The sequence below is a fragment of the Rhinoraja longicauda genome, chromosome 12, assembly GCF_053455715.1.
Source record: "Rhinoraja longicauda isolate Sanriku21f chromosome 12, sRhiLon1.1, whole genome shotgun sequence".
Classification (NCBI taxonomy): domain Eukaryota; kingdom Metazoa; phylum Chordata; class Chondrichthyes; order Rajiformes; family Arhynchobatidae; genus Rhinoraja; species Rhinoraja longicauda.
In genome coordinates, this window is record NC_135964.1 from 12,475,784 (window position 1) to 12,489,725 (window position 13,942).

At 43.7% G+C, this 13,942-nt stretch overlaps 1 protein-coding gene across 1 annotated transcript in view; it reads left to right on the plus strand.

Annotated features, from left to right (window-relative positions):
- The window catches only part of fstl1b (follistatin-like 1b), a 69,179-nt gene that overhangs the window by 41,479 nt on the left and 13,758 nt on the right, over window positions 1–13,942 (plus strand). The window contains exons 3-5 of the mRNA XM_078409042.1: window positions 5,846–5,947; window positions 12,087–12,216; window positions 12,317–12,352. Of these exons, the coding sequence (XP_078265168.1) occupies window positions 5,846–5,947; window positions 12,087–12,216; window positions 12,317–12,352 (268 nt within the window). The remainder of the gene's footprint in view (window positions 1–5,845; window positions 5,948–12,086; window positions 12,217–12,316; window positions 12,353–13,942) is intronic.

Here is a 13,942-nt window from a genome sequence, read left to right on the forward strand (position 1 = left end):
GATAAGGCGCTATATAAAATAAATGAATTATTATTATTATTATTATTATTAAGGGAATAGTGTTTAGTGCAAGGTAAAGCCAGTAAAGTCCAATCAAAGATCATCCGAGGGTCACCAATGAGGTAGTAGTTTAGCACTGCTCTCTAGTTGCGGTAGGATGATTCAGTTGCCTGATAACAGCTGGGAAGAAACTGTCCCCAAATCTGGAGGTGTGCATTTTCACACTATTTGACAAACTAAGTTCGCAAAGAGAGAGCTGGCATGAGGGTGACAGTAACTGGTGTGGAGGTCATCATGCACGCCAACATGGCTCTCCGATGTGACTGAGAGCAAGAGCAACTCCTCACTGCCTACTATCCATGTGATAAACACCAGTGGAACTGCCAGCAGCTCAGACCTGGCGCATCCTGCAATGGTGATGTGATGCCATTGGTACAAGTAACGAACATTTTAAGGTTGAGATTTAGGTTTATTACTGCCACATGCACCAACGTACAGTGAAAAGCCTTGTTTTGCATGCTGTCAATCAGTTCAGAAAATACTATACGTAAATAGTTTAGCCTGGAACTTATAGGCACATAGAACAGTACAGCACAAAAACTGGCCCTTCGGCCCACAATATCCATGCCAAACATAATGCCAAGAACATCTCTTACGAAGACCATCTCTTATCTACCCGCACATAATCTTTATCCCTCCACTCCCTGCATATCCATGTGCCTACACAAAAGCCTCTTAAACACTACTGTTGTATCTGCCTCCACCACCACCCCTGGCAGCATGTTCCAGGCACCCATCACCCTCTGTGAACAAATCTTGTCCTGCACATCTCCTTTACACTTTGTGATAGAAAGCAAAACTATTCACAGTACCTAATACTACTTCAGATGTTCTCAACCCAGGCAGTCACCATCATGAAGGTATTTAGACCACTCGGTGGTGAGAAATAATGTTATTCACATCTCTAGCGGCACTTAAATCTATCTGAAGAAGGGTCCCAACCCTAAATGATGTTTATTCATGTTCTCTAGAGATGCTGCTTGACCCGCTGAATTACTCCAGCACTTTGTGTTTTTTATCAGTGTTCAGAGCAATATTCTTAACCTAACTGAGTACCTGCATTTGGAGATTCCACCATTTTGTTTGCTTTACCCAGTTATATTCCAGCTTTAATCTTTACACACCAATCTTTTGGTCAGGAATGAAATAGTACAGGTGCCAGTTATATTGGATCCAAACTATTTGCTGCTGTTATTGCTGCCAACATCCACACTTCTCACAATGAAATGTGAGCATCATAAAGTGAGTCAAAGTGCACAGCCTGCTGCGTATTGGCAGATGGACTTAAAATGATCTAAAGTCCACATTTATAGAGCACGGGTGTAAAGTGCACAGTTGGATATGCTCTGCCTACATACAACTTACCAGAGGGAATAGCTTTAACGAGAGAGACAACGTTTAAAGGAGACTAGCTGCTGTGGGCCCCTTAGGTCCAAGAGCGGCAGGAGCCAATCAGGACGCGCTGGTGCCAATCAGGGAGCGCTGGACCCCACGTGGAGGGGAGGTGGGAGAGCCAATTTCAAAATGGCAATCTCAAAATGGCAACCCTCCCCCAAATGCGCTATCATGTACCGTTTTGGCTGTATTTCAGGTACAAACAATCAAACAAACAAACCATTGGGCCCAAACCTCTCCTGCATTGGTGCAGCCCCCTCCTTGCGCCCCCCCCCCCTCCCTCTCTCCCTCCCCTCTCCCCCCTCTGCCTCTCCCCCTCCCCTCCTCCCCCTCCCTCCTCCCCTCCCCCTCCACTACCTCCCTCTCCACTCCATCCCCCTCAACCTCCCTCCTCCCCCCTCCCTCCCTAGGAGATAGATTTAAACTTTAAAATGTAAATAACTTAAAAAATATAACATCGATTTCAATGAAACTTTTTCCATTAGCACCAAAGGGACGACGGTGAGTAAGGTGGGCCTAAAATGGTCTCGCTATCGTGTACCGTTTTGGCTGTGGTTCAGGAACAAACAAACAAACAAACAAGAGTTTTAGTATATAGATAGATGTGCAGGGCAAGATTTTTTCACAGAGAGTGGTGGGTGCTTGGAATGTGCTGCTGGGGGTGGTGGTGGAAGCAGATACGATAGTTTAAGAGGCTTTTGGATAGGCACATGGATATGCAGGGCATGGAGGGATGGTGATGATGCACAAGTAGATAAGAGATGGTCTAGGCATTATGTTTGGCATGGACATTGTGGGCCGAAGGGCCAGTTCTTGTGCTGTAGTTTTATGTGCTTTTAAGCTCCAGGCTAAACTATTTATGTATAGTATTTTACGATCTTATAAATTCATAAGTTACAGTAGCAGAATTGGGACATTCTGCCCATCAAATCTTCTCCGTCATTCAATCTTGGCTGATCTATCTTTCCCACTCAACCCCATTCTCCTGCCTTCTCCCCATAATCGCTAACACCCGTACTAATCATGAATCTGTCAATCTCCACCTTAAAAATACCCAATGACTTGGCCTCCACCGCCATCTGTGGCAATGAATTCCACAGATTCACCATCCTCTGACTAAAGAATCTGATTGATAACATGCAAGACAAAGCTTATCACTGTCCCTCAGTGCACGTGGCAATAATAAACCTAAATCGAAAACTGATTTTTTAAATTACTTGTATCAATGGCATCACGTAATACTACATTTTAGCCAAATTTGCAAAGCACTTGAAAACACTTGCTTAAGGTGACCATGTGATAAAGATCACAAAATGTTCTTATTATTCTTGCTTTATTCTTTAGTTCCAAATTCATAGGTGAAACATTCTTCTATTAGATTTAGCTCTTAGGGCTAAAGGAATCCAGGGATATGGGGAAAAAGCAGGAACAGGGTACTGATTTTAGATGATCAGCCATGATCATATTGAATGGCGGTGCTGGCTCGAAGGGCCGAATGGCCTACTCCTGCACCTATTTTTCTACGTTTCTAACTTTGCTGGTATTATAATGAATTTAATCTTGCACTCCATATAATGTTAATGTTACCACACCACACTTTGCAGGGATACAACGTGTGCGAAGTGTGGTGTTCAGTTGAGTTTATCATCACACATACCAAGTTACAGTGAAAAACTTTTGTTGCGTGCTAACCAGTCAGCGGAAAGACAATACATGATTATACATGATTACAATCGAGCCATTGCAATAGTGCAGATACAAGATAAGGGAATAAACGTTTAGTGTAAGATAAAGCCAGTAAAGTCCGATCAAAGATAGTGGAAGCGGGAATGTCCAAGGTGTGACTCATCCTTGATTATGCTGCTGGCCTTGCCAAGGCAGCGTGAGGTATAAATGGAGTCAATGGAAGGGAGGTTGGTTTGTGTGATGGTCTGGGCTGCGTCCACAATTCGCTGCAATTTCTTGTGGTTTTGGATGGAGCTGTTCCCAAACCAAGCTGTGATGCATTTGTTGTAATCTGTTATCTGGGGAATGGTGTCTATGACAGAACAGTCCACGTTGTTTGAGCTGGCAGCTTAATTGACATGAATGGCAGCCATACATTCAGCATTTGCCACACTTCAAAAACTCTAGGTGTCACTGTTTCTTAACATTTCTACTGCCCTGACATTCTGACTTTGAATGACAGTTCAGGAGATAGAGGTTGACTGGACATGGGGTAAATACAAACATCCCTGTCGACTGCTTTAATTCACTTGATACAGAGCTTGCCTTGCACCTCACCCTCAGTATTGATCATCAGGTTTGCTGGACTGCTGAATGCAATCAGATATTGATATCCCAGTCAGAGAACAGGCTTAGATTACAACCCGTCCTAGTGACAGGTTTGTTAAACTGCTGCTTTCCACTTCCCTCCACACCATACATCTGACAGTTGCCAGGTCATTTCTTCGGATACCTAGTGTTCTGTTTCTTTGAAGGGGATGTGGAAGTGAAATGAAGCTAATGTTAGTTCGCATTCTGCCATCTCACAGTTGCACGATATGTCAGGAGTAGAGGTGTTTACAGAGAGATGCAGCATAGAAATAGGCCCACCGAGTCCACGCCGACCATCCATCACCCGTTCACACTAGTCCTATGCTATCCCACTTTCTCATCCACTCCCTACACACTAGGGGCAATTTACAGAAGCCAATTAACCTACAAACGTCCTTGGGATGTCGGAGGACACCAGAGCACCCTGACGAAACCCACGTAGTCACAGGGAGAATGTGCAAACTCCACACAGACAGCACCTGAGGTCAGGATGGAACCCGGACCTCCGGCACTGTGAGGCGGCAGCTCTACCCGCTGGGCCACCCTCACACAAATGATCAATAACTCACAGAAGTCACATGCGTGAATGCAGAAAAACCTCAAATCGTATAATTATACAGCATGGAAGCAGGCCCTTCAGCCTACGCTGTGCATGTTGACCAAATCAGCGCACTGGGCTAGGCCCATTTGCCTTCATTTGGCCCAGAGCCCTCGAAACACTTCCGATCCAACAGGTAAAAGTGATGCAATCATTGGGAAGCCCAGTGATATCACATTGCCAAATTTCTGTACAATAAATCTCTTGGTTTTATCAGTACACCAAATGCGTATTCAAAAATAGAAATTTATTTTACTCCTTCCAGCTCAATTAAAAAAAATTCTCCCAGAGTAATTGTTTCAAAGTCTGACTCACCTCAGATATGCCACCTGCCCTGCCCAGCCCATCCACCGCTAAAATAAGTTAGATAAAGAGTGTGTAGGAAAGAACTGCAGATGCTGGTTTAAATCGAAGGTAGACACAAAATGCTGGAATAACTCAGCGGGACAAGCAGAATCTCTGGAGAGAAGGAATGGGTGACGTATTGGGTCGAGAGCCTTCTAAACATTGATCAGTCTGAAGAAGGGTCTCGACCCGAAACGTCACCCATTCCTTCTCTCCCGAGATGCTGCCTATTCCGCTGAGTTAGTCCAGCATTTTGTGTCTACCTTAGATAGATAAAGATCTCCTTTATAAAACTTTATTGGTTGCCTTTAATGTTACATTTATCTGCAAACTTCAGTTGCATTCCATATCGTTATTCCAATGCATTAAACTCACTGGTTTGTAACTTCCTGGATCATTTTTGCTACCAATTCGAAAGATAGATGTAATAACTGGTGTTCGTATATTACACTGACAAAATATTTGATTGCCTATAAAGTTTTTGTGACAATCTGACCTTGATAAAGATGCTGCACAAATGCAGGATATTTTGTTAACACGGGAAACTGCAGATGCTGGAATCTTGAGCAAGAACTCAGTGGGTCAGGCAGCATCTGTGGAGGGAATGTGCAGGCGACGTTTGGGGTCGGGACCCTTCTTCAGACTGATGGAGGTGGGGGAAGAGATAGCTGGGAAACAGAGGTGGGGGTGCAACAAAGCCTGGCAAGTGATAGGTGGAGGGAGTAACTGGTGAGGGAGGGAGTAATTGACAGATGGGTGGAGGTGAAAAGGTCAGATAAGGAGAGAAGAGGAAGGGGTGAAATCTAAAGCCAGAAGGAGGGATGTTTATTTATTTTTATGTCAATGACTATTCCAATGGGTGAAAAAATGAGCTAATCCTCAAAATATCATTAAGTATGTAACTAATTTATCAGTTGATGCAATGTTTTTCATTGATACATCAGAAGCAAACTTGATATGTGGCATTCTGGAGCTCTGCCCACATTACCTTCTGGTGCCCATTTTCAAGAACAGCTATTTTGTAATACACAATGTGGTGAAAGTCCATTAGCACATTAAAATGTGATGTTTTCCAAACTTTGCCAAATTACTGTAGCTCACAAGTTGGTTGTTTATTTTTTTTAATTACAGGAACTGAGAAGCAAGTCCAAGATTTGTGCCAATGTGTTCTGCGGTGCAGGGCGGGAGTGCTCTGTGACAGAGAAAGGGGAGCCCACCTGCTTGTGCATTGCTGTAAGTCCCATCATTTTAAAACTCTCCTACATCTGCTGAATGTAAAATTACCTCTTGGTTGTCAGGAGCCCAGGTATAATCATAGATGAGGCCCTAACGCAGGTCTCCTCGATATCCCGCAGCTCCGCTCCCCCTCCCCCTAGTCGCAACAGGGACAGAGTCCCCCTAGTCCTCACCTTTCACCCTATCAGCCGTCGCACACAGCACATAATCCTCTGACATTTTCACCACCTTCAAGGGGATCCCACTATTAACCACATCTTCTCATCTCCACCCCTTACCGCAGATATCGTTCCCTCCGCAACTCCCTGGTTAACTGTTAGATAGAGCTCTTAGTGATAGCGGTGAGTTAGATAGAGCACTTAATGTTAGCGGAGTCAGGGGGCAGCAACGGGGTACTGATTGAGAATGATCAGCCATGATCACATTGAGTGGCGGTGCTGGCTCGAAGAGCCGAATGGCCTACTCCTGCACCTATTGTCTATTGTCATCCCTTCCCACCCAAACCACACCCTCCCCAGGTACTTTCCCCGCAACCGCAGGAGATGCAACACCTGCTCCTATACCTCATCCCTGGACTCCGTCCATGGACCCCGACAGTCCTTTCAGGTGAGGCAGAGGTTCACTTGCACCTCCTCTAACCTCATCTACTGCATCCGCTGTTCCAGGTGTGGACTCCTATATATCAGTGAGACCAAGCACCGGCTCGACGATTGTTTCGCTGAACACCTCCGCTCAGTCCATCTAAACCTACCTGATCTCCCATTTGCTAAACACTTTAACTCCCCCTCTTGGGCCTGTCCTAGGCCTCCTTCATTGTCAGAGTGAGGCCCAATCAAATTAGAGGAACAGCACCTCCCATTTTGCTTGGGCAGCTTACACCCCAGCGGTATGAATATTGATTTCTCTAACTTCAAGTAACCCTTGTTCTCTCACTCTCTCCGTCCCTCCCCCATCCCATTTCTCCGACTAGTTTCATTGTCCTCCTGATTAATTTTACTGTTTGTCACCTTCCCCTCAGCTAACAATGAACCATTCTACATTTCCTTATCAGCATCTGCTTTGATCTGTCCTTTTCACATCCTACCCTTCCATATCTCTAGACTCCCTCTCCCCTGACTCTCGGTCTGAAGTAGAGTCTCGACGTGAAACGTCACCCATTCCTTCTCTCCAGAGATGCTGCCTGTCCCGCTGAGTTACTCCAGCACTTTGTGTATATATTCAGTGTAAACCAACATCTGCAGTTCCTTCCTACACATAATATTGTCCTTCATCTTTTCTGGTTCTCCTAAGTATATGCAACTCAGACTGAAATTTCTGTCATCAAGACTTACAAATAAATAAAGATTGATATAAAAGACCTGGCAGTAAAAACCCTATCCACTGTTAGAACACCAAAAGCTGTTTTCAACTTGCAAAGAGCGTCATGATGCTATTTCTATTGTGGCTGTCGAACATGGTTGAACAGAAGAACTGGTCAGTGTCAGTCATTGATTGAATTGATTGAAGTATACAGCATGGAAACAGGCCCTTCGGCCCATCGAGTCCACGCCAACCATCAATCACCCGTTCACACTAGTTCTATGTTATCCCACTTTCTCATCAACTCCCGACACACTGAGGGCAATTTATAGACGCCAATAACCTATAAACCCGCACATCTTTGGGATGTGGGAGGAAACCAGAACATCCAGAGGACAATAGGTAGAACGTGCAAACTCCGCACAGACAGCACCCGAGGTCAGGAACGAACCCGGTTCTCCAGCAGCTCTACCCGCTGCACCACTGTGCTGCCCCACTCGAAGTATCTTTGTTGTACTTGATTAATTCAGTGAGCATATAGCAAGCCAGGGTGAACCCATGAATGGTAAGCAGTGAATCATAAAACACTGTGAAGGCTTTCATTTAATGGTTCATCGCCAGTTGCCCAACTTAGATGTATCCATGTAGTTCGCTGGACCTCTTCAATATTGGCATAGGATTACAATCATCAGGTAAAAACAGAGTTCATTCTTAATACTGAACCAGTCATGATTTTGCAACCTATTTTTCCATTGGTCTGTTTTATTGATACTGGCATTTCATTTAATTATTCACCGATACTGTGCTAGAAACTGTTCACTTTATGATGTAGACACAAGGAACTGCAGGTATTGGTCTACAAAAAATACCCAAAATGCTGGAGTATCCCAGCAGGTCAGGCTGCATCTCTGGAGAACATGGAAAAGGGACATTTCACGCTGGGAGCCTTCTTCAGGCTGAGGAAGTCTATCTTCTTTTTTCTGATGAGATGTATTTGAACAGGTAACAAAAGGATTTTTTGTGTACACTTGAGTGAGTTTAATAAGTTGTCTGAAAGACGTTTCTGACAGTGAAGCTCTCCCTCATTCCTGTGTGTGGAGTTGTACTTGGCTCGCTGATACCCCCTTTTGGTACTAGAGGGTATTAGCTATTGGGAGGGGTGAGACAGACTCAAATTGTTTTCTCTGGAATGCAGGAGTGGAGGGGAGACCTGATAGAAGTATATAAAATGATGAGAGCATAAATAGGGTTGGATGTCAGAACTTTTTTTCCCAGAGCAGAAATGTCAAAGACTAGAGGGCATAAATTGTAGATGAAATGGGGCAAAGTTTAAAGAGTTAGATAGATAATGGACAATAGGTGCAGGGGTAGGCCATCCAGCCCTTCGAGCCAGCACCGCCATTCAATGTGATCATGGCTGATCATTCACAATCCGTTATGTGGGGCAGGTTTGTTACAGAGTAGTGAATGCCTGCCAGGGGTGGTGGTGGAGGCAGATACGACAATGATGTTTAAGAGGCTTTTAGACAGGCACATGGAGATGGAGGGACATGGATCACGCGCTGGCAGAGGAGATAGGTTTAACTTGGCATATGTTTGGCACGGACATTGTGGGCTGAGGAACCTGTTGCTGTGCTGCAGTGTGTATGTTATTTGATTGTACCATCTCTTGTTCAGAAATGAAAACAATATAAGATGAGAAAAATAAATAAAAAGCTGTTAAACCTCCTTGCAAATCCTCCATTTTGGTCCTGGCAATATCACACGCTTCCAAACAGTAATTTTGAAGTAACACCATCCAATATAATGAATGGATGAGAAATGAAATGGTATTTGTTTAAACTGTTTTATTTTCAGAGTACACTCAGAAGCACATACAGCTCCTTTCATAAAGTGCAACAGAAATGTGTTTATAAATATTCTGCATGACAACCCTTATCAAGTCCCTGAGGGGCCAAACAGACGACTCATGGTTTTTGTGGATCATTATGTCCTGTGGAGGGGTTTATTAAAATTCCATTTACCAACGCTTCAAAGGATTGAACAAGTAATGATCAGATTAGGCATCAGAAGGAACAAATAAGGTCTATATTTCCCAGTCTGCCTGACAGATTACATATTATTTTAAAGGTTAATTTTACTGAGTTAATGGTGAGCCTGGTGTGATTGCAACTCACACGTTATGAGAAAAACATTGGCGGTAAGTCTGATGTGGACCAGATACAGAAATCATCACAGAACAGTGACTCTGCTTATTTATTGAGAACACAGAACATAGAACAGTACAGCACAGGAACAGGCCCTTCAGCCCACAATATCTGTGCTGAACATCATACCAAGTTGAACTAATCTCCTCTGTCTGCACATAATCCATATCTCTACAGTTCTTGCATATCCATATGCCTATCTATCAGTGCCTTCAAAACACCACTATTTAGTTTTAATTTAGTTTATTGTCACGTGTACCGAGGTACAGTGAAAAGCTTTTGTCGCGTGCTAACCTGTCGGCAGAAAGACTGTATATGATCACAACAAGCCGTTCACAGTGTACAGATACAGGATAAAGGGAATAGCATAGAGTGCAAGATAAAGTCCAGAAAAGTCCAATTAAAGATAGTCTGAGGGTCTCCAATGAGGTAGGTAGTAGCTCGGAACCACTCTCTAGTTGGTGAGAGGATGGTTCAGTTGCTGGATAACAGCTGTGAAGAAACCCCTGTCCCTGAATCTGGAGGTGTGCATTTTCACACTCCTGCACCTATTGTATTTGCCTCAGCCACTACTCCTGGCAGCTAGTTCCAGGGTCTCACCACTCTCTGTGTAAATTAAACTTATCCCACACACCTCCTTTACAGGATAATAAGTTTTAATATTATTAAGGCAGAATCAATGGTTTAATTTGTTAAATGTATTGGAATTCTTAGAAGATATAACTAGCAGGGAACCGATAGAAAAAAAGTCTTTAGATTGCTAAAAGACATTTGATAAAATGCCACACAAAAAAACTACTGCACATGACAGGGTGTTATGGTGTTGAGAATAATAATATAACATAATCAAGGACCACTCATACCCTGGTAATTCCCCCTCCTCCCCTCTTCCCAGATGATACAAAAACTTGTAAACACGACCCACTAGATTCAGGAACAGCTTCTTCCTTCTCTGTTATCAGACTACTGAACAGACAACTGACAGTCTGAAGAAGGGTCTCGACCCAAAACGTCACCCATTCCTTCTCTCCTGAGATGCTGCCTGACCTGCTGAGTTACTCCAGCATTTTGTGAATAAATACCTTCGATTTGTACCAGCATCTACAGTTATTTTCTTACACTGAACAGTTAGAATGTAGTCCAATCTTCCAACCTACCTCATTGCAGATATTGGATTTTTTTTCTCTGTATCTAACGCGACAACGCTGTAACCCTGTCTTCTACACTCTGGTGTTTTTCTCTTTGTGCACTACGTGTTGTGCTTGTGCATGGCTTGATTATACCCATGTATAGTATGATTTGATTTGACTGGGTAGCACGCAAATACAAGCTTTTCACTGTATCTCAGGACACGTGACAATAATAAATCAATACCAATTATAAAGCGGCATGGAAGGAGGATTAGCCAAAGGCAAAGTGATAAATGAGTTTATGAAATTGTGGAATTATCTTCCTCAGAAGGCAGTGGAGGCCGATTCACTGGATGCATTCAAAAGAGAGTTGGATAGAACTCTTAGGGCTCACAGATACAAGGGATATGGAGAGAAGGCAGGAACGGGGTACTGATTGTGGATGATCAGCCATGATCACATTGAATGGCCGCCTCCTGCACCTATTGTCTATGTATCTACGAGTTACATTGTGCTGATGAGTCAGATGTAAGAGTCAGAGTCAGACTGAGTGTTATGTAATGGGAGAGTAAGCTGTGAACATGAACAAAGAGCACAGTGGCTAAACCAACAGTCTAACAATCCAGAACTACAAATTCAAATCCCACAAGACAACAGTGAAATTTAAATTCATTTAATACAAATAATTCTAATGGAAGCTAGTAATTTTTGGTAAGAATGAAGCAACCCATCTGACTCGTTGATCGTATTCAGCGAAGGAAGCCCACTGTCCTCACCTGTTCTGGTCTGCTGTGACTCGAAACAAAAACAATGTGGCCTCTGAGATTGCCTTACAAGCCAGTCAGTAGTCTCTAGATTAAAGCAGAAAATGCAGAAAATCAGATGGACATTACAGCAGACATTAAATTAAGGCAGGACAAAGTCACTCAAGTCAAGTGTGCCTCATTGTCATTTGTACAGGCAATGGAACAATGAAATTCTTATTTATTCCAGCTTAACATTTCCGTAAACTCAATAACACCCAGATATATATATGTAATAATTAATAATACAATGAATTAATAACTAGATAACTGTAACAGTATAAAACCGAAGTCCATAGTGTGACCAAAGACACAGATCATAGTTGCTGAGGTTAGTGTTGGGTAGTGTTCAAGAGGCTGAAGGTTGCTGGGAAGAAGCTGTTCTTGAACTTGGTGATCACAGTTTTTAAGTTTCTGCACCTCCTTCCCGATATGGGATCTGTACTGTTATTTCTAATCTAGTTGCATGAGGAGTGTAGAAAGACATACTGGGAGCAACTCCAAATGTTCTCAAAAATGAAGTGGATCTGATGGTTTTCCTTTGGACTGCTTTGTCCCCTCTGGGCCTTCGGAAAGGCACCTCCGTTCCTCGCCCAGGTTACTCCCGCAGCACCTCCCACCAGCAACTCTACCACCAAAGAGTTTGTGGAGGCGCCTGCACTACTTTCTCACGCAGCCATCTCTTCCTGTGCTCCAGGAATGCAAACATCACAAGAGAGTGGTGTGTGGCAGCAATGGGAAGACCTACCGTAACCACTGCGAACTTCACCGTGATGCCTGCCTGACCGGCATGAAGATCCAAGTCTCCCATGACGGGCATTGTGAAGGTAAACCAGAGGTTCTTGTTATTTTACAAAAATATTATTTTACAAAAATCTGTCTCCTGCCAACAGCTTACTTACCAGTTCCTTTGTGTTCCCTTCACAGAAAAGAAGGAAAACAAAGCAGCAGCCAGCAGTCCAGGTGAGGGATAAATCAGTGAAATCTCTGTCTGTGGGGTTTTAATGTCTGATGTATGCATAAATATCCCTACAATGAAGTGTAACTTCTGTCACATAGACACATACAGCCCGAACACAGACCCTTCCGCCCAACTCATCTATGCCAAACAATTTGCCCCATCTAAGCTAGTCCCATATGTCTGCATTTGGCCCATATCCCTCTAAACCTTTCCTATCCATGTACCTTCCAAATTTATTTTAAATGTTGTTATTGTACCTGCCTCAGCTACATTCTCTGGCAATTCGTTTCATACACCCACCATCGTCTGTGTGAAAAAGTTGCCCCTCGGGTTCCTGTTAGATCTTTACCCTATCACCTTAAACCTCTACCCTCCAGTTCTTGATGCCTACCCTGGGTAAAAAAGCCTGTACATTCACTCTATCCATTCCCCCCATGATTTTATAAATCTTAATAAGATCAGCTCTCAGTCTCCTGCATTCCAAGGATGAAAGTCCTCGCCTGCTAAACCTCTTCCTGTCGTTCAGGCTCTCGAGTCCTGGCAATATCATATATCTTCCCTCCAGCTTAATGACATCCATCCTAGATCTTTCCATTGTCTCCCTCAATATTCAAATCGATTGTGATTTCTGAGCATCACGGTGCCCAGATCAGTCAGAAACTGCGAGCATGTCCCAGTGTAAGTGGAGGAAAATGAATGACCACGTGCATGACAAAAGTACCAAGCCCACCGACCATGGTCTGACCATTTCCCAGCTATGTCCATTAGATTCCAGAGTAACCTATCGAGCGAGGCTCCCCAACATTTATGCAACAGAATTGGCTCTCAGATATAGGCGGCACAGTGGCGCAGCGGTAGAGCTACTGCCTTAAAGCGCCAGAGACCCATGTTCGATCCTGACTACGGGTGCTGTCTGTACGGAGTTTGTACGTTCTCCCTGCGACCTGCGTGGGTTTTCTCTGAGAGCTTCGGTTTCCTCCCACACTCCAGACGTACAGGTTTGTAGGTTAGTTGGCTCGTATAAATGTAAACTGTTCCTAGTGTGTGTAGGATAGTATTAGTGTGTAGGAATCGCTGGTCGGTGCAGACTCGGTGAACCGAAGGGCTTGTTTCTGCGCTGTATCTCTAAAGTAATCTACAGCTGTAGATTAGACAACGGCGGTATCTATGGAAATGACAGCTAGATCTGTGAATATTAGAATCATTTTTTCCTGCAGAGCCCTGTTCAGGAAGATTATTATTATAATTATGGCTGTCATGCTTATAGACGCTTAGTGTTCCTTTGACTTCCAATATTAGCATTCCTTTGACTTTGACTTCCAGCTTGAAGAAGTTTGTTGTGGATACAAAGTAATAAAGTAAAATTATTATTGTCACTCAAATAAACGTGGCACCATGGAGACACAAGAAGTTGCAGATGCTGGAATCCTGAGCAAAAACAAAGTGCTGGAGGAACTCGGTGAACAGCATCTGTCATCGGACATCTGAAGGAGGGTTCCGATACAAAACGTCGTCTGTTCATTCCCTTCACAGATGCCGCTTGACCCGCTGAGTTAGTCCAGCACTTTGTGTTTGCTGTATGTGGCACCACT